The following is a 20,877-nucleotide window of genomic DNA, read 5'->3' on the forward strand; positions in this document are numbered from 1 at the left end:
TGTCCCTCACAAAGGGGGGCCAAAGTCCACAAAGTAATTAGGGAGGAGGGCGGCCTCATCCGACTCTTGCGGGGACCCCCAAGGGACAAATAGTAGCGCAACTCCGATACTTCAGACAAACAGCCCGTCCGGGCTGCGGCGGTGATTTTCCCCCGATATCGCGCTTACGAACGCTTTATACTTTTGATGAGCCTGGGTCACGGCAATGTTTCTGGGCAGTAAGGAGCGCTCTCAAACCGCTTAAAGAATAAAAGGTGAAGTGCTTTCCAAGCGCTAGTTTGGTCAAGTATTGAAGCGCTCCTCGTGCTTCCCGTCCATAAAGGGGTCAGGGGCCACAGCACCCTGCCCCTGGGGGACAAAGCTCAGGGAAAAGGCCCACAGGGGAAAGTGCCCAGCAACAGGCCAGCGCAAAGAGGATGCAAGCAAGTAGCAGTTCCTTACATTGACCAAGCAGGTCACAGGTCAGCACAGCAGCAGCAGTCCATGGCGGTCCCTGGTGAGTCCTTCCAGCATTCTGTGTCCAGTTCCAAAATGTCTCCCAATTGTGGGGAAAACTCCCCTGTACTTATACTCAGTCTTTACAGTGTGTTACAAAGGAAGGGGAGAGGAGGTTCCAACCAGTTACAACTGGTTCTGGGAGTGGCCCCTCTCTCCTCCAGCAAAGGCTCCTATGAGAAGGCAGCACTCACAGCAGTGAGACACCAAGTTAGGCTGTTTGTCACTGCATCATGATGGAAATAAGTTGTAAATTCCCAGCTCAGGCTAAAGTCTTTGCATCTTCCCCATGCAGTCATTGATACAAATAGATTATGTGCGTAAATCTTTGCAAAGAATGATTATAAGTGCTCCATCTGTGTGTAGCATGCGTTATTGTAGCCCCCATGTACGTGGGCATATTTGGGAAATATGTTTTTCAAGTTGCCTTCATCAATTTTTAGCTACTGTTGGTTCTGCAATTTCTATTGCAATTTTTAGGGACCATCTGGATCTTTTGAGCTTTTGAAAGCCCCTGCAACTGTGAGCTCAGCTGATCCATTGACAGGGTTTGTTGTAGACAAATGGCACACACAAAGCATTGATGTTTCCATTATATGTTGCTGAATGCTGCTTAAGCCTCTCGACAGTATCTCTCAGCGAGCAGATCAATCGATCCATTATGCTTTGATGTTGGTCAACTCCCACACTATACACACAAGTACAATAGAATGTGTAGGAGCCAGCCAGAGAGACGTCAAACCAAGATTGATGCTTAAATGACATTTATGAGGCTTCCATTGCAGCCACTAATACATTCCCTTCATGATTAACCTTTATCATACTGTTAGTGTTTCTTTTAAAGCTTCTTGGCCCAAATTTAAGTTCGGTTTCATTATTTCCCAAAATGTAATTCGGAAAAGGATGGTTAGATTAAACGAAAGTGAAAATATTATGCAGTAAATTGTCCTTTCCTCAGTTGTGTCAGAATATTCAGATTCAACTGCTCCGCACCATGATTTGCGCTTAATGTGTGTGTAAAAACTAAATATATTTATTTATGTGTGTGTGTGCCTGTGTGTGTGGGTGGCGGAGTTCATACGTAATGGTTAAATTTGTTTTCGCGTAGTCCTTTCCTAACATTTGGGAATATGTTGACCTGAATGCCACGTGTGCAAGGTAATACAATGTGAATAATTTGTTTGATTGCAGTATAACAAACATAACGTTTTGTTGTACAGCCAGCTACCTTCCACCAGCGAGTCGTGTGACTTTGATGACCCAACACTTTTGCAAAATATTGAAAGTGATCATGTAAGTATTTCTTGACTTCTTTTTGTCAATGCTGATGCAATCATTGGGACCTGGAAATGTATTTGACTCGGTAACATCAATAGGTAATTTTGTTAATTACGTTACGGTGTTCCTGAGTAAATGTTCCAGCCTTAGTTTAGAGTGAATAACATGCTATGGCGTTACTTTAAACTAATTATTCAACCAACTTTGTTAATGCCTATTACTTTTTATTCGGTTGTTCCCTCAACATGTAATATAAACTTATGTTTAAAGTACTGTATCATTCCTTAAGTATTGTATTCTTATACAGTGTTTAGTAATTACAGTACGTTGAGGTATTATATAATACTTGGAAGCCTCCAAGCTGAAAGCAATCCTGCGTAGAATTGTTATATTAGAATCCATTTGTGACATAACTGCTCACCTGTAGTGAAACAATATTATCACTACATGACTCTAATAAATTATTACAGTTGAGGTATTAAGGCACTATGCCTGCTACCCAAGCCAGCAGAAAAAATGAAAGGCAGATTACTGAGCAGAATTCCAATTGCTACTCTTCAGTACTCCTTTTTTCTGTTTATTTACAGCATATTCACTTGCATTAATCCACGAGGAAGCATTTATAACAATGTGTCAGTTTATTTAGGATAGTTCGTTACAACTCAGCAAGAATCTGTCTGAGGTTACCACACTTAATAAGTCACAAATGAGAGAATGCATTTGCCCCGGCACCCACCCTGTATCACAGACACTGGCACAGGGATAGATTAGCCATTCAGAAGCTCCACCTCATAATCCGTGCTCCACCCAGGGGTGCCAAAAAAACCTCCATCATCCCTTTGCATCAAGGTACAGCCACAAGTTGCACCTGCCTTCAAAGGAATCTCTATACCCAGTGTGCTGTCAGTCATCCTACAATGAAAAGCAGACTAGTAATTTCCAACTATCCTTGGCAATGCTACCACTGCTGTCTCTGCGTCACACCCAGCTTCTGTGTCAGTGCCCACCTTTCAGACCTGGAAGGAGCATCATCAAAATAAAAAATAGCTTTGTGAGGTGCTCATTTTGGAACACCTGGACTATTGCTCCTTTCACTGTTTCATCACTTACCTGGCTTGTCATCAGCTACACCTATGGACAAAGGAATACCCGCTACCACCCAGCTTACCAAAGTAGGTCAGGTGCCTGTATATCTACTGCATGCTGTGTTCAGCTCTGGTGGGGAGTTTCAGGAGTGGTCTCTGGTGGAAGAATAGTCTGTGATAGATGGACAAAGCCAAGTGGGTTTTGTTGGATGCCTACCACCACTTTGGTACCAGCTATTGCACATATTAAAACCTACAGGTTCTGCTAGGAGATACAGCATTAACTATACTTCAAGAAATATCCGTTTGACAAGTGGCATCAAATCTGACTGGCAGCTGAGTGGCCACTTTATGTGACACCGAACCTTGACCATTTGAACCAGCGCTAGTGTTGCACCTGAAAACACGAGGCAGATGCTGCCTAGTAACCTTGTAGACTGAGAACCTGTCAGAATTGCTCTGAAGAATCTAAAGCCCAGTTTCCTCTGCACTGGCATGTGGACTGCAGTCCAGAGATTGCGGTGCCTGCCTAAGGCAGTGTGGCGTTGCTGCATCCCAACACCAATCCTGAAATAGTGACCCCTAATTTCCTTTTTCCATATATCTCGAAGCGGAAGACCTCTTTGTTGTTTGTCAGTGTAAGCATTGTAAAAACACAGAGCTCCCTATTCTTGCCTTCGAACAAATCCCAATTAGCTTTCCCTCAATTGCACCAATCTTTAACCTTTATAAAGGCAGCATGAGTGAGAGACTTTACTGTGTCCTCCACAGCTCCCACTGCCCATGCTATGTCTCGGAGCACAGAGGATGTATTATGGCAGCTGGACATTTTACTATGGTACTCATGCAGCTGATACAATGAAATTATGCTTAGCTTGAATAAAATATGCTAATTGAAGAAAGAGTGATAGATTAAAATTATTATTTTGGTGTATGTAGCTATTTTTAAGATAGTGAGGGTATGTGTATGGTGTGGTCTCCTGTAGACAAAACAAATTTTGCCTGCTCACTTCCTTATATCCTGAGAGCTGAGCTGTGTATTTGTTTTTGTCCCAGCGATGCTACAGGCTTCCCTATTGGGGCCCTTCAACCTCACTGATTGTCCCCTATTTAATCATATCACCCTGGGGAATAGTAGCGAAAAGGAACATTGGCAGAAAATGGGGAGTGAATACCCCATCTGTGCTAGACAGCTGGATTAATGACATGGACTGGTGCATGGTGCAAGTCTATGAGGGTAGGGGATGGTTGAAAAGGTGGGGAGAAATATGGCACTAGAAAGGGATGTTGTGGGAGCAAAACAGAGGTACCCCAAGACTTCTTAAAATTTACTTTAAACAGATCTCCCACATTTTATGGGAGATTTTGGCGAACCTCAATTGCATGAGACAATGTGTCCCCTCATTAAAGAACCTCCCTAAACAAATAAGCACAATTACATTAAATGATTTCAATTTATAAATAATTTGGACCTCTTAATACCAGAGTTCTAGACCAATGGAAAAGGGTTTATGACAAAATTAAAAAATAAATGGTATAGAATAAATGTCATTAAGGCTCTCAAATGCAGACCTATACTGCATAGACTATATACAAATCAGAACACACTCTGAGTCTCGATGGGCTGCAAAATCAGACAAGAATCCAACAGCATCCCTAGAAGAACAGGAAAGTCTTCTGGTTAAGTCAAGGGTTTTTATACTCAATTCTTGCATGGAAAGTAAGGAATTTTGCAGAATCATTGTGGTGTGAGTGAGTGTAGCATTTCCTCAGCAAATCAGAGAATAAGAAAAATAAATGTCAAATTACCCTAATGTTAGCACTATTCCATTACATGAATAATTATTCAGCACCCTTTATGCTAATGTCACTCAGAGAGGTTCAAAGAAAAAATTAAATTTGCAATGTCATGCTCTTTAAATGAATAAGGGTCTGATTACGACTTTGGTGGAGGGGATAACTGTCACAAACGTGATGGATGTCCGGCCCGCCACCTTACAAGTTCCATTCTATCCTATGGCGCTTACAATATGGCAGGCGGGATATCCTTCACATTTGTGATGGAGTAATCCTCTCTGCCAAGGTTGTAATCAGGCCTTAAGTCTTAGTGAAGACACGGAAGACATGCCATGAGCAGAACAACAACAACGAAAATATCCTAATACATTTCGGAATGACTGTGCTGCTGAACTTGTGGGCAGAGGATGGATGGATGGATGGTGAGAAGCGCATAGTGAGTGACAGGTTGCTTTCATTTTAGTTAAAATTGTGTTTTGTAGCCTAGTTAACATATACTCAGAAAACACACTCATCACAGAAAACTATTTTCAAACCTAATCACATGAAATCAGTCTGTACATGTGGAATTGTGTGTAAGTGCGTACTGCAGATTGCTAATGATGCACAAACATCTACAATCATAAAGTTCTTGTACAATGGTACGATCCATATTGTAAAAGGAAATCCTGTAGGCTTCCTAGGTCTGTCTCAATATGTTAGTAGTATGGAATAGATGATTCGGACTATATCATCATTTTTTTCAAAGAGCTAAAAGAACTGACACATATCTTGGAAGAAAAATGTGATCATGTCGTGACTATAGTGTTATGTCTAATGAAAACATTAATAAAATATTTTTTTTTAAATCAAAATACTGTGGGCATGCAGCCTGGTCCTCTGGGTTAAGGGTGACATAATTACAGGTGTCTTTCCTGCTTGTTCCTTCTAGGGCTTGGAAAGGTGATAGGATCAGAACCCAATGCTATTTCACTTTCTTACATCTTTGTTGGGTCCCTCCACTTTTTTAACTATCTTGTGTACCTTAACTCAAATGTATTCCTTGCACCCACTCTCTTTGTTTTTTCTTAACACACCCTGCTGTCATGGGTTGGGCAATTACTATTACTGGTATGCTTTTGGCACTTCTGCATGAACTTCCCAGAATTGTGATATGTCTGTGTAGAATAGATGCTTCTCTGCTGCTTCTAGGTGGACTCCAGGTAGTATTCCCTGGTGTAGGAGGCTGGCCTGGCTTGTAGTGGGTACCAAGGGGTACTTACACCTTGCACCAGGTCCAGGTATCCCTTATTAGTGTAGAGGGGTGTCTAGCAGCTTAGGCTGATAGAAAAGGTAGCGTAGCAGAGCAGCTTAGGCTGAACTAGGAGACGAGTGAAGCTCCTACAGTACCACTAGTGTCATATGCACAATATCATAAGAAAACACAATAAACAGATATACTAAAAATAAAGGTACTTTATTTTTATGACAATATGCCAAAAGTATCTCAGTGAGTACCCTCAGTATGAGGATAGCAAATATACACAAGATATATGTACACAATACCAAAATATGCAGTAATAGCAATAGAAAACAGTGCAAACAATGTATAGTCACAATAGAATGCAATGGGGGCACATAGGGATAGGGGCAACACAAACCATATACTCTAGAAGTGGAATGCGAACCACGAATGGACCCCAAACCTATGTGACCTTGTAGAGGGTCGCTGGGACTGTAAGAAAACAGTGAGGGTTAGAAAAATAGCCCACCCCAAGACCCTGAAAAGTGGGTGCAAAGTGCACCTAAGTTCCCCAAAGAGCACAGAAGTGGTGATAGGGGAATTCTGCAAGGAAGACCAACACCAGCAATGCAACAATGATGGATTTCCAGACGAGAGTACCTGTGGAACAAGGGGACCAAGTCCAAGAGTCACGATCAAGTCGGGAGTGGGCAGATGCCTGGGAAATGCCAGCTGTGGGTGCAAAGAAGCTGCCACTGGATTGTAGAAGCTGTGGATTCTGCAAGAACGACAAGGGCTAGAAACTTCCCCTTTGGAGGATGGATGTCCCACGTCGTGAAGAAGCTTGCAGAGGTGTTTCCGTGCAGAAAGACCGCAAACAAGCCTTGCTAGCTGCAAGGGTCACGGTTAGGGTTTTTGGATGCTGCTGTGGCCCAGGAGGGACCAGGATGTCGCCAATTGCGTGAGGAGACAGAGGGGGCGCCCAGCAAGACAAGGAGCCCACTCAGAAGCAAGCAGCACCCGCAGAAGTGCCGGAACAGGCACTACGAAGTGGAGTGAACCGGAGCTCACCCGAAGTCACAAAGGAAGGTCCCACGACGCCGGAGGACAACTCAGGAGGTCGTGCACTGCAGGTTAGAGTGCCGGGGACCCAGGCTTGGCTGTGCACAAAGGAAATCCTGGAAGAGTGCACAGGAGCCGGAGCAGCTGCAAATCACACGGTTCCCAGCAATGCAGTCTAGCGTGGGGAGGCAATGACTTACCTCCACCAAACTTGGACTGTGAGAGTCACTTGGACAGAGTTGCTGAGTTCAAGGGACCTCGCTCGTCGTGCTGAGAGGAGACCCAGAGGACCGGTGATGCAGTTCTTTGGTGCCTGCGGTTGCAGGGGGAAGATTCCGTCGACCCACAGGAGATTTCTTCGGAGCTTCTAGTGCAGAGAGGAGGCAGACTACCCCCACAGCATGCACCACCAGGAAAACAGTCGAGAAGGCGGCAGGATCAGCGTTACAAGGTCGCAGTAGTCGTCTTTGCTACTTTGTTGCAGTTTTGCAGGCTTCCAGCGTGGTCAGCAGTCGATTCCTTGGCAGAAGGTGAAGAGAGAGATGCAGAGGAACTCTGATGAGCTCTTGTATTCGTTATCTAAAGAATTCCCCAAAGCAGAGACCCTAAATAGCCAGAAAAGGAGGTTTGGCTACTTAGGAGAGAGGATAGGCTAGCAACACCTGGAGGAGCCTATCAGAAGGAGTCTCTGACGTCACCTGCTGGCCCTGGCCACTCAGAGCAGTCCAGTGTGCCAGCAGCACCTCTGTTTCCAAGATGGCAGAGGTCTGGAGCACACTGGAGGAGCTCTGGGTACCTCCCAGGGGAGGTGCAGGTCAGGGGAGTGGTCACTCCCCTTTCCTTTGTCCAGTTTCGCACCAGAGCAGGGCTGGGGGATCCCTGAACCGGTGTAGACTGGCTTATGCAGAAATGGGCACCATCTGTGCCCATGAAAGCATTTCCAGAGGCTGGGGGAGGCTACTCCTCCCCAGCCCTAACACCTTTTTCCAAAGGGAGAGGGTGTAACACCCTCTCTCTGAGGAAGTCCTTTGTTCTGCCTTCCTGGGCCAAGCCTGGCTGGACCCCAGAAGGGCAGAAACCTGTCTGAGGGGTTGGCAGCAGCAGCAGCTGCAGTGAAACCCCGGGAAAGGTAGTTTGGCAGTACCCGGGTCTGTGCTAGAGACCCGTGGGATCATGGGATTGTCTCACCAATGCCAGGATGGCTTTGGGGGGGGGGCAATTCCATGATCTTAGACTTGTTACATGGCCATATTCGGAGTTACCATGGTGAAGCTATACATAGGTAGTGACCTATGTATAGTGCACGCGTGTAATGGTGTCCCCGCACTCACAAAGTCCGGGGAATTTGCCCTGAACAATGTGGGGGCACCTTGGCTAGTGCCAGGGTGCCCACACACTAAGGGCCTGATTCTGACCCTGGCGGTAAAAACCGCCAGGGCCGTGGTCCGCGGGAGCACCGCCAACAGGCTGGCGGTGCTCCTTTGGGCATTCTGACCGCGGCGGTACAGCCGCGGCCAGAAACGGAAAGTCGGCGGTGTACCGCCGACTTTCCGCTACCCAGGGGAATCCTCCATGGCGGCGCAGCTTGCTGCACCACCATGGGGATTCTGACCCCCATACCGCCATCCTGTTCCTGGCGGTTTCGGCTGCCAGGAACAGGATGGCGGTATGGGGTGTCGTGGGACCCCTGGGGGTCCCTGCAGTGCCCATGCCAATGGCATGGGCACTGCAGGGGCCCCCGTAAGAGAGCCCCACTTTGAATTTCAGTGTCTGCTTAGCAGACACTGAAATTCGCGACGGGTGCTACTGCACCCGTCGCACCCCTTCCACTCCGCCGGCTCCATTCGGAGCCGGCTTCCTCGTGGAAGGGTGTTTCCCGCTGGGCTGGCGGGCGGCCTTTTGGCGGTCGCCCGCCAGCCCAGCGGGAAACCCAGAATAACCGCGGCGGTCTTTTGACTGCGCAGCGGTATTCTGGCGGTACCAGCCAGGCCGGCGGCGTCCGCCGCCGGCCGGGGTCAGAATGACCCCCTAAGTAACTTAGCACCCAACCTTTACCAGGTAAAGGTTAGACATATAGGTGACTTATAAGTTACTTAATTGCAGTGGTAAATGGCTGTGAAATAACGTGGACGTTATTTCACTCAGGCTGCAGTGGCAGGCCTGTGTAAGAATTGTCAGAGTTCCCTATGGGTGGCACAAGAAATGCTGCAGCCCATAGGGATCTCCTGGAACCCCAATACCCTGGGTACCTCAGTACCATATACTAGTGAATTATAAGGGTGTTCCAGTATGCCAATGTAAATTGGTGAAATTGGTCACTAGCCTGTTAGTGACAATTTGGAAAGAAATGAGAGAGCATAACCACTGAGGTTCTGGATAGCAGACCCTCAGTGAGACAGTTAGTCATAACACAGGTAGCACATACAGGGCACACTTATGAGCACTGGGGCCCTGGCTGGCAGGGTCCCAGTGACACATACAACTAAAACAACATATATACAGTGAAATATGGGGGTAACATGCCAGGCAAGATGGTACTTTCCTACACCTGGTCACCTAACTGCGTCTCCAGGGGTGGCTATTATGTCGCTTCTGGGCGGACTCCATATTGATGAGCCTGGTTGGTTTTCAGCACCACCAAGGATTGGGGTTCTGCCACTTTGGTGTAAACCAAGTGTGGGCCTTCTGTCGCTACTAAGTAGACCCACATAATATATCACTTGTGGACCCCATTGATACTCAGCAGTTGTGGCTTCTATTTTATGTCAAAGAGTACCCTAAAATGGTAACTATCCACTTGCATGATTGCATCTATATTCCGACTCTTAAAACGCAGTGACAAATGCTTCTGTGAGAATTTTGTTTTTGGTTGAATGGGGTGTTATGCTGGCCCAGGCAACAACCACAGTCCCTGTCAGAGTGAGCCATAAAAGTCACCAAATTAACCTGTGCTTAACCCTCTGGTAGACTGGCCCCCAAAAAAAAGACTTAACTTAGAGGCAACACACGAAAAATACAATGTAGGCAAATAGAGTGCATTTTAATGCATGATTTGACATCAGAATGACGGAAATCTAATCAGTAGAACTGGAGTTATGAATTTTAAAAATGTAAGGTAAAAACTAGTGCCCACAAGATCAAAGCACCAAGTGGGACATCTAGTCTTGCAGGACCAGATCCAAGTAAAAAAAATTGTCTGACTGCGATGGCGTCCAAATTGGAATCAAGGAGAGGATTAGTAACTGGTTTATACAGATTTGTGTGATGTAGTTGCTTTTGAGCCCTTGTCTGTCTGTCTGTCTGTCTGTCTGTCTGTCTATCTATCTATCTATCTATGTATCTATCTATCTTTCTATTGTTGTTATTGTTATTAACATCATTATTATTGATACTTCTGCTGCTACTAGTACTACTACTACTACCAATAATAATAATAATAATATTAATTAATAAATAGACAGTGAAGGCTCAAAAGCAACTACATCAACTGGTTTATACAATTTTGTGAGATGCAGTTGCTCTTGAACCTTTACTGTCTGTCTATCTATCTATCTATCTATCTATTTATCTATCTATCATTATTATTGTAATTATTATTAGTAGTAGTATTGCTATTATCATTAATACTACTACAACTACTCCTAATAATATTAATAATAATAATAATAATATAGACAGTGAAGGCTCAAAAGCAACTACATAACACATAATTGTATAAACCAGATTCCATACATTTCAGTCAACACCAATGATGATGATGACTATTATTATCATTGCTGTTATTATTATTATTAATAATAATAATAATAATATCTTTGTTAAGGTGTGGACACTCATTGCTTGTTGTCTGATCTACCTTAAACAGTATAGTTTTAAAATTGATGTCTCAGAATGTTTTTCCCCATTACGTTTTGTACTCATGTACATGGGTTTAAGCACTCTATTCCTAATGTTCTCCTTATACCAGCTCAGTACAGAAAATTATGAATAGATGCCTGATTTCTAGAGTTATGCTATAAAAGAAATTCTCCAACTCACAGGTGAACAAGAAAACATTCTATTCTGGAAATCCACAAAGCCAAACACAGTAAAGCCTCAAATCAAACTATTTTGTGCCTGCGCTCAAAACTTTGGAACTCCATCGTTGTCCACTTTGTTCTAAGTTATGATCTCTGTGTTCTCAAAAAGAGATTGAAAACACACCTCTTTAAAGTCCACTTCCCTGGGTTTTCCTCTCCACGATGTTCTCAGCTATTACTACTGCTCATTTACTATAATACTTCTTGGTTACTTTGTTAGAAGTAAAGTGCTCCATAGCCTGCACTACTAGGCCACTGCTATAGAAATACTTTAGCTTAATAAAATACAAACAATTTAGTCCGTCAACCCACTAGTCAACCAGTATAGGAAATCCTGGTGCAGATTCATCATAAAATGTTGATTGCCAATTAATGGTACAGTCGTTGAGTTTCAGATTCTGCTCCACACACACCAGAATATTGCCAACATGAGGAAAGACAAAACCACAGAATGCCTGTTGCTACAGCGTACTATGAATAACATAACCATGTAACAGGAATACAGTCTTTTTGAGATCAACATATTTAAGTAATCAAGTGTGTGATAATAGCTCAAAGCGTAAATAGTAGGCCTGCCTTTGATGTCACAAAAAACATTGTTTTGTTGAACTGCAAATTAGTTATTTTCACATGAAAAGTATAAATTTAAAGAATGAGTAAATCATAGTGGGTGTAGTCTTGTGTGCATCACACAAAACAAAAATTAAGGGGAGCTATTCACAAAAGTACATTTACACTTATAGAGCACCTAGTAGTAACGTTAACCTTTTTTTCTTCAGTCACCGTTTCTGTGTGTAAATTTACTACAAGGTGCAGACTTACATGTCTCCACCCCATGAAAACTAGGAGTGGACCCTGCTCGAACAGGATCTCCATGTTTGAAGGTACTACTAATAACTTTCACACTTAGGTGGAGGTTTTCATTACCGGGGCAGAGATCTCCTAGTGGTAAATTACAGGGAAAATAAAAAAAAGTTTAATGATTATTTTAAAATTGTAGCAATATTTCAACATAAAATAAATATGTAAAATAACCAAAAATAATTATTCAATGTAAGGAAATGCCTCTCTTGCAAGTTCACCTTCAAATTTTTGGACTGATGCTGGTTTTTCAACTCTGAGAATGCACTGGAGCCTGCTAACCAGACCTCAGTGCCAGAGTTCTGACTCCATGCAAAGTATATGTTGAAATGTATACACCCAATTGGCAAGGATTTGCTTACTTATAAGTCCCTAGTATATGGTACCCAGGACATGTAAGGCTGAGTGTTCTCTCAGGGCTGCAGTACTATTTGTGCCACCCTTCGTGTGACAAGACAAAAAAAGGACCCCCCAGCCCACCATTGCAAACTGGAAGGAAGGTGTTTTTCACTGTCAGTTTGACTTTGCCATTTAAACTAATGTCCAAGCCACCCCACCCCTTAACATTATATCTACGTCTCCCCTAAGGAATGCCTATGGAGCCCTTGTATCTTTATTAAACATATAATTATATAATGTAACACCTAACAGTAAGTGTGTGTGTGTTTGTGTGTGTGTGTATGTGTAACATTATTTCCAATGAGGTGTTACGTTAAATCTCTGCCTCCATTGTTTTCTATGGGAAAGTTTAGCAGTACGTGAGTGGCCATATCTGATGCTGGATTCCCTCCAAGGCTGGGATGGAGTACATTTACGTCTGGTTTAGGGGCCTTTTTGGCTGGTGTAACTTTAGAAGTGCAGTTTGTAAATAGCAATGCGTTTACTCTTTTATGGCTGAGTGTTGGTGAATTTTTCTATTTCCATGTTTTTCCCTAGTCCCTTTCTTACCACTTCCTAAGACCCTTCTTACCCCTAACTAATCCTCTTCTTACGCCTCCCGAACCCCTTCTCATTTAGGAGCCAGTGTTCCAGATTTTACAGCCACTTCCCCAGTTTCCTCTTATATTTACAATTAAAGCATACTCCTATATTTATGCATATCTTTGCATATGTTCTGGAGACCCACACATAGATAAAATAATAGAGGATGTGGCCTCAGCATGTAGGTTTGTGAAAAGCATGTTGTAGTATGGGAATGGTACTATTCTAATACTATTAAACATATTACAAAGTGCAGTTTACCAAAGAGTCTTGGTTTGTTGATGGCCCTATTTGAAATGGGTGATCCTATCACACTTCTGTGTTGAGAGGAAATGTGCCTCATTTAGTATTTCCATTGATCATATTTTTTTAAACCATTTGAAGGCCTCTGTTATGACTGAAGGAGGAACAAAGCAGAGTTCCTCCTTGACAGCAATTGACAGCACCACTATTAAAATGACTGCTATGTTGGCAATTTGGAGCAGTCTTCCCCGACGAGTAGCTTCTGAGTAGCTCTCATCTGTGTAATCCAGCCTAATAAATGTGAAGCTTTTTCTTGGCTGAATTAATATATGCATTTCAAAATAGAACAGTGTGTACTCAAGATGAAAATGTGCTTAGTTTCTCTGAACTCATAAACTGATATTTGGGGAAAAATTTATGAATTTCCAAAATATATTTAAAGCTGATATGTGAGTTGTAAATCATGTGGCATTGGGGAGACTTGTTACTAACATTTTGATCCTAGTGTCAGGGGCATTGCAGCTATAGTTATTATGCATTACCCATGTAACGGCATTCCAAATTGGCAATGCCTTTTGTACATTACTACTTGCAACCCTACCTGATGCACTGACATGATTCCTTTCTGGTAAACGTGCATAGGGTGGCATCAATGCACTCTTTTCTGACCTGGTAACTATTGCACTATAGCAGATTCTGTTACAATTTAGAAGTGGCTTATCCCATCCTGCCTCCAATCAATCTAAGTAGCCAGAACATCTGCTTCATACCTACAGTAAACAAACCAAATGATGAACGGAATGCAGAACAAATCAAATATTTACTATGCCACCAGATTCAAGCTAGCCTGGTTGATGAGGGGTGAAACCTTGAAAGTGGTCCCAGGATGCTTGTTTCTGGTCCAGGTAGGACGCAGCCTGGCAGTTCGGGCTGGACTGTTCCCATGGGGAACAGGGTCAAGACTGATTTTCATATGGCCGAGTCCAAACTGGAAAGGCATGGCAAGCAAAAAAAAAAATATGGATTAAACCAAGATTTGTGACTGTGGGTGAATATTAGATTTGTTCCGCATTCCGTCCATCATCTGCTGTTTTTGCACTCATACCTACAGTACCCTTGAGACATGTCATGTAGGTGCCTAAGCATTTGCCACCTCTGCCACACACACATATGAAGTTATACTAACACCTCAATCTACATCAACAGTACACATCAGACACAACTCTTGGCACAATCATGTGCACAACACCTATGCATGATATCTGGCTATGCTTTTCCAACCTCAGTGTATCATTTATTTGTTAATCTGACACATCTTTGTTTTCTCAGAAATCTACATATCAAGCATCCTGACTATAGTAATGTAAAAATACCACACCATATAGAAAAATAATGGCATCAAAGCCACATACTGTACCAAGATGCCTTGATATATAATAGTTACCAGAAGCTGAACATAGGGTAACTGTGCTCTGCTATAATGAAACAAAGAGCAATGCCCTTTGGCACACACATGCATGCGACAGCTGCTCCACACAGAACCATTAAAGGATCGAGCTGGGCACTGTCCTCTGATCCATCACTAAACCAAGAACCAGTCCACTCCAGGCTTAGCAGCTAATGTGCATTGTGACTGATCGCCGAAGAATAGAAAACCTAACCAAATGTAATGTTGTTTTCTCTTGCCCCTTTGTGTATGTGTTAGATGGCAGGCTTGTCATTTCCATTGTGGCCGTTTGTCATCAGGACTATTGATACACTACATGCAGCCCTATTAGAGAGCAGTATTCATATGTATTCTATATAATATTTACTGTTAACATGCTTTTATGAGCTCGTTGTTTGTTATGTTTATTTGATATCTTTAGGAGATGTCTTTTAACCTCTCACCATACAGAGAAAGAACAATGCAGATTCAGCTGTCAGACAGAATGACCATTGACATAATCAGGGAGAGCAGAAGTGTGCTTGTTTTAGGAATCCTGGCAGATCATGTTGTAGCATCTGTTTTTTGTTTGGTCTGTTATTCTTTGTTCGAAGTCTCCTGCCTGTATCCACTTTTCACGCTTCCAAACTTTAACTTGTACTTTAGGAATGGTATTGAAAGCTATAGCCTACACCGCGCTGCCCATCCATAGACACTGTCACAATATACAGTACCTGCGGTTTCTTGCACCCAACCATGTGAGACCTCGGAAAGTGTAGCCATAAAGCCCCTATTGTTTGTCATGTTAGACTATAAAGTTTGTGCTCCACTACTTAAACTCCACTAAGCAGGGAAGCAAAGAGCAGACAGAATACGATGTGCTTGAAAAGCCAATTTGAAGCCGGTGGTTTGTTGCCAAAGTGCAGTGAGGAAGGAGAGATACAATTGAGCATGCATAAAACATTCTGAAACATAAATAATGGAATTGGAATTTAAAATAAGCATGATTAGGTGGTCTTCTGTCTAGAGTGATAGATGTAGGAGGTATTTCAGCGTCTTCGTGTGAGGACTGGACCATGATGGAACAACACTGCAAAGATCTGTGGGCTGTACGTGGGGGCCTTCGGCCACTGCCAGAATACTGCCTACTAGTGGAACAAGAGACTATTCTGAACACAAAACATTGTGCGTGAAGTACGAAAAGGCAATTGTAATATTGTATCACATTTTTTTTTAAGCAGCTCTGAGCAGTCAGCATGTTCCATGTCTCGCTTTGAATACTGAAAATGTGAAAATGTTGATTAGGGTTTTGATTCTGTGGTCGGGATCCACCTCCTATGACTTTGTGTCCATTGCTCCATTGAAAACGTTTTACCACCCGTACTGATAACATTAATATTCCAACATTTATATAGTGCTCACTAACACAATCCTTTGACCTAAGCAGTGTCTGCAACTTCTAGCTGCTATGGAAGTGCTATAGGTAGCTCTTTCTGTGAGCATTGGTGTCTTGCTCCAACTTTAATGATCACTTGTGCAGTATTTTCAGAAAAAACCTTTAGGAATCAGCCCTGAGTAAAAAATACAGAATAGGGTAAAACATCAATCCATGTGTCAATCATCATTCATAGATTGATGAGTCTTCCACTAGCAGGATCTATCAACAGGCAAAGAATGTCCTCAATGCTGCCATTAAAGTGGAAGTTTATTTATATTGAGAACATCTTATTCTGTACTCCCAATGCTCACAGGGGTGCAAACCGCTAACGTGTCTAACCGCCGGCCCTCAAACATTTTGCTGAAGCTCTGGACAACTGAATTTGTCATTAATACGCAATGCAATGGAGTTATCCTTGTTAGTCTCCCCATTTACTGTTGCCACTGGTAAAGGGTGTTAGTGATCGAGCTGCATGCCTAGCCCTGTAGTTATACCAGGGGCCATAAAGTGGTACAGTGGGTATTTATGGCAAAATTCCCCCTATCTCCACCCTACTCTGTGAAACTTCAGAGTTGGAGCACGGTATTCACAACAGGCAGACTATTGTTGAATTATACAGAGGAATGTTTGGACCAAGTGACACCTGAATCATCATCCTCCTCAATTTACTAATTTCCTATCTCTTGAAGGAAAAGCTTATTGCAACCTTTGTGCTCAGTTTCACTACAGCTTCGTACCGATGATGACCCGGTAAATCAATGAGGGTCCAAACGTCGGTGATGATCTTTCAGCAAAAAGACTTTATTGAGAGATTTTAAAAAGCAAACATTTCCCAATGTTGACTTAATGTGCCCTTCGGAATATGTCTCTTTATATTGAAATAAGCAGTTATTTGGGTCTTCTCTCCGTTTTTATTTTTCTGTTTGTGATCACCTTGTGTCGTCTTTTGAGCACTCTGTATTTAGTTATCACACTGAGCACTCATGGTAAATATGTTAACTGTTTTTTATGTTAAAAAGCTGTGAGCAATACAACAATATTTCTAGTTTAATAAGTTGGGTTCAAATCCATTTTCTCCACATTTATTGTACATGACAATACATTAGTGGGTACTGTACACAATTTAGGACATTATCTTAACATTGACACCTATAAGGTCTTTATTGCTTTGACAATAATTTATAACACGTCAGTGTGGGTCTACAGGTCTCTTCTTTGCTATATATATATATATATATATATATATATATATATATATATATATATATATATATATATATATATATATATATATATTTATATATGAATAATTCATACTGGACTCTACTGACTTTTTCAGTACTTTCAGTTTTATTATCTTCGTGTAACTGGCACAGAGACTACCATGAAACGAAATTCCCTAGATTGAGAGGCATGCTGCTAAATACTCAACACATAGCAGGAGGTATATAGATAGATTACGGACTGAATAAATAAGGGTGTGTAAGAAAAAACAGAGAACTTTACAGGCAAGATAGTGGTAAATGAATGGCTTAGCCTCTGGAACAAATAAGATTAGCTGTTATATTCTGCTGCCTGCTATGGCGTTTCTGCTCTGCTCTGCTCTGCTATGAGGACATGGAATGTTAGGGGGTCACTGTAAGGGTGGGTTGACAGACAGAGTGAGTGGTCTTAGCAGAGAGGATCATGCGCCTGTTGGGGCATTCACTAAATAACTTGTCACCTATCTTATACAACACATCTGCAATCTGTATAGCTCTGCAAGTTGACTACCTGACCCCAGCTTACTATGTGATACCTTCATTTATAACACTGGCCTGCTGTGAGAAAGTAGCCTCTTTCTAGCCTTGTTACCCCCACTTTTGGCCTGTTTGTGAGTGTATGTCAGGGTGTTTTCACTGTCTCACTGGGAGCCTGCTAGCCAGGGCCCAGTGCTCATAGTGAAAACCCCATGTTTTCAGTATGTTTGTTATGTGTCACTGGGACCCTGCTAGTCAGGACCCCAGTGCTCATAAGTTTGTGGCCTATATGTATGTGTTCCCTGTGTGGTGCCTAACTGTCTCACTGAGGCTCTGCTAACCAGAACCTCAGTGGTTATGCTCTCTCTTTACAAATTGTCACTAACAGGCTAGTGACCAATTTTACCAATTTACATTGGCATACTGGAACACCCTTATAATTCCCTAGTATATGGTACTGAGGTACCCAGGGTATTGGGGTTCCAGGAGATCCCTATGGGCTGCAGCATTTCTTTTGCCACCCATAGGGAGCTCTGACAATTCTTACACAGGCCTGCCACTGCAGCCTGAGTGAAATAACGTCCACGTTATTTCACAGCCATTTTACACTTAAGTAACTTATAAGTCACCTATATGTCTAACCTTTACCTGGTAAAGGTTAGGTGCAAAGTTACTTAGTGTGAGGGCACACTGGCACTAGCCAAGGTGCCCCCACATTGTTCAGGGCCAATTCCCCGGACTTTGTGAGTGCGGGGACACCATTACACGCGTGCACTACATATAGGTCACTACCTATATGTAGCTTCACAATGGTAACTCCGAATATGGCCATGTAACATGTCTATGATCATGGAATTGCCCCCTCTATACCATCCTGGCATAGTTGGCACAATCCCATGATCCCAGTGGTCTGTAGCACAGACCCTGGTACTGCCAAACTGCCTTTCCCGGGGTTTCACTGCAGCTGCTGCTGCTGCCAACCCCTCAGACAGGCTTCTGCCCTCCTGGGGTCCAGCCAGGCCTGGCCCAGGATGGCAGAACAAAGGACTTCCTCTGAGAGAGGGTGTTACACCCTCTCCCTTTGGAAAATGGTGTGAAGGCAGGGGAGGAGTAGCCTCCCCCAGCCTCTGGAAATGCTTTCATGGGCACACATGGTGCCCATTTCTGCATAAGCCAGTCTACACCGGTTCAGGGGACCCCTTAGCCCTGCTCTGGCGCGAAACTGGACAAAGGAAAGGGGAGTGACCACTCCCCTGACCTGTACCTCCCCTGGGAGGTGCCCAGAGCTCCTCCAGTGTGCACCAGACCTCTGCCATCTTGGAAACAGAGGTGCTGCTGGCACACTGGACTGCTCTGAGTGGCCAGTGCCATCAGGTGACGTCAGAGACTCCTTCTGATAGGCTCCTCCAGGTGTTGCTAGCCTATCCTCTCTCCTAAGTAGCCAAACCTCCTTTTCTGGCTATTTAGGGTCTCTGCTTTGGGGAATTCTTTAGATAACGAATGCAAGAGCTCGTCCGAGTTCCTCTGCATCTCTCTCTTCACCTTCTGCCAAGGAATTGACTGCTGACCGGGCTGGAGGCCTGCAAAACTGCAACATAGTAGCGAAGACGACTACTGCATCTCTGTAACGCTGATCCTGCCGCCTTCTCAACTGTTTTTCTGGTGGTGCATGCTGTGGGGGTAGTCTGCCTCCTCTCTGCACTAGAAGCTCCGAAGAAATCTCCTGTGGGTCGACGGAATCGTCCCCCTGCAACCGCAGGCACCAAAGAACTGCATCACCGGTACCCTGGGTCTCCTCTCAGCACGACGAGCGAGGTCCCTTGAATCCAGCAACTCTCTCCAAGTGACTCCCACAGTCCAGTGACTCTTCAGTCCAAGTTTGGTGGAGGTAAGTCCTTGCCTCCCCACGCCAGACTGCATTGCTGGGAACCGCGACTTTTGCAGCTACTCCGGCCTCCGTGCACTTCCGGCAGAAATCCTTTGTGCACAGTCCAGCCTGGGTCCACGGCACTCTAACCTGCATTGCACAACCTCCTAAGTTGTTCTCCGGCAACGTGGGACTCCTTTGTGCGACTTCGGGTGAGCACCGTTTCACGCATCCTCGTAGTGCCTGTTTCTGGCACTTCTGCGGGTGCTGCCTGCTGCTGAGAGGGCTCCTTGTCTTGCTCGACGCCCCCTCTGTTTCCTGACGCAATTGGCGACATCCTGGTCCCTCCTGGGCCACAGCAGCATCCAAAAACACTAACCGCACGATTTGCAGCTAGCAAGGCTTGTTGGCAGTCTTTCGGCGGGAAAACACCTCTGGACAACTCTCCACGGCGTGAGGGATCCTTCCTCCAAAGGGGAAGTCTCTAGCCCTTGTCGTTCATGCAGAAACCTAAGCTTCTACTGTCCAGTAGCAGCTCCTTTGCACCCACAGCTGGCATTTCCTGGGCATCTGCCCATCTCCGACGTGCTTGTGACTTTTGGACTTGGTCCCCTTGTTCCACAGGTACCCTCGACTGGAAATCCATCATTGTTGCATTGTTGGTTGGTGTCGTTCCTGCAGAATTCCCCTATCACGACTTCTATGTCCTTTGGGGAACTTTAGTGCACTTTGCACTCACTTTTCAGGGTCTTGGGGTGGGCTATTTTTCTAACCCTTACTATTTTCTAATAGTCCCAGCGACCCTCTACAAGGTCACATAGGTTTGGGGTCCATTCGTGGTTCGCATTCCACTTTTGGAGTATATGGTTTGTGTTGCCCCTATCCCTATGTGTCCCCATTGCATCCTATTGTAACTATACATTGTTTGCACTGTTTTCTAATACTATTACTGCATATTTTGGTATTGTGTACATATATCGTGTGTATATTTGCTATCCTCATACTGAGGGTACTCACTGAGATACTTTTGGCATATTGTCATAAAAATAAAGTACCTTTATTTTTAGTATATCTGTGTATTGTGTTTTCTTATGATATTGTGCATATGACACTAGTGGTACTGTAGGAGCTTCACTCGTCTCCTAGTTCAGCCTAAGCTGCTCTGCTAAGCTACCATTATCTATCAGCCTATGCTGCTAGACACCCTATACACTAATAAGGGATAACTGGGCCTGGTGCAAGGTGCAAGTACCCCTAGGTACTCACTAAAAGCCAGTCCAGCCTCCTACACCTGCATCTCTTCT

At 43.8% G+C, this 20,877-nt stretch overlaps 1 protein-coding gene across 1 annotated transcript in view; it reads left to right on the forward strand.

The window, feature by feature from the left end:
• ATP8A2 (ATPase phospholipid transporting 8A2) overlaps window positions 1–20,877 on the forward strand; it is a 1,954,943-nt gene that overhangs the window by 625,560 nt on the left and 1,308,506 nt on the right. The window contains exon 16 of the mRNA XM_069202231.1: window positions 1,716–1,788. Coding sequence (XP_069058332.1) covers window positions 1,716–1,788 — 73 coding nt within the window. The remainder of the gene's footprint in view (window positions 1–1,715; window positions 1,789–20,877) is intronic.

Source organism: Pleurodeles waltl, chromosome 8 (assembly GCF_031143425.1).
Source record: "Pleurodeles waltl isolate 20211129_DDA chromosome 8, aPleWal1.hap1.20221129, whole genome shotgun sequence".
In the NCBI taxonomy this organism is placed as follows: domain Eukaryota; kingdom Metazoa; phylum Chordata; class Amphibia; order Caudata; family Salamandridae; genus Pleurodeles; species Pleurodeles waltl.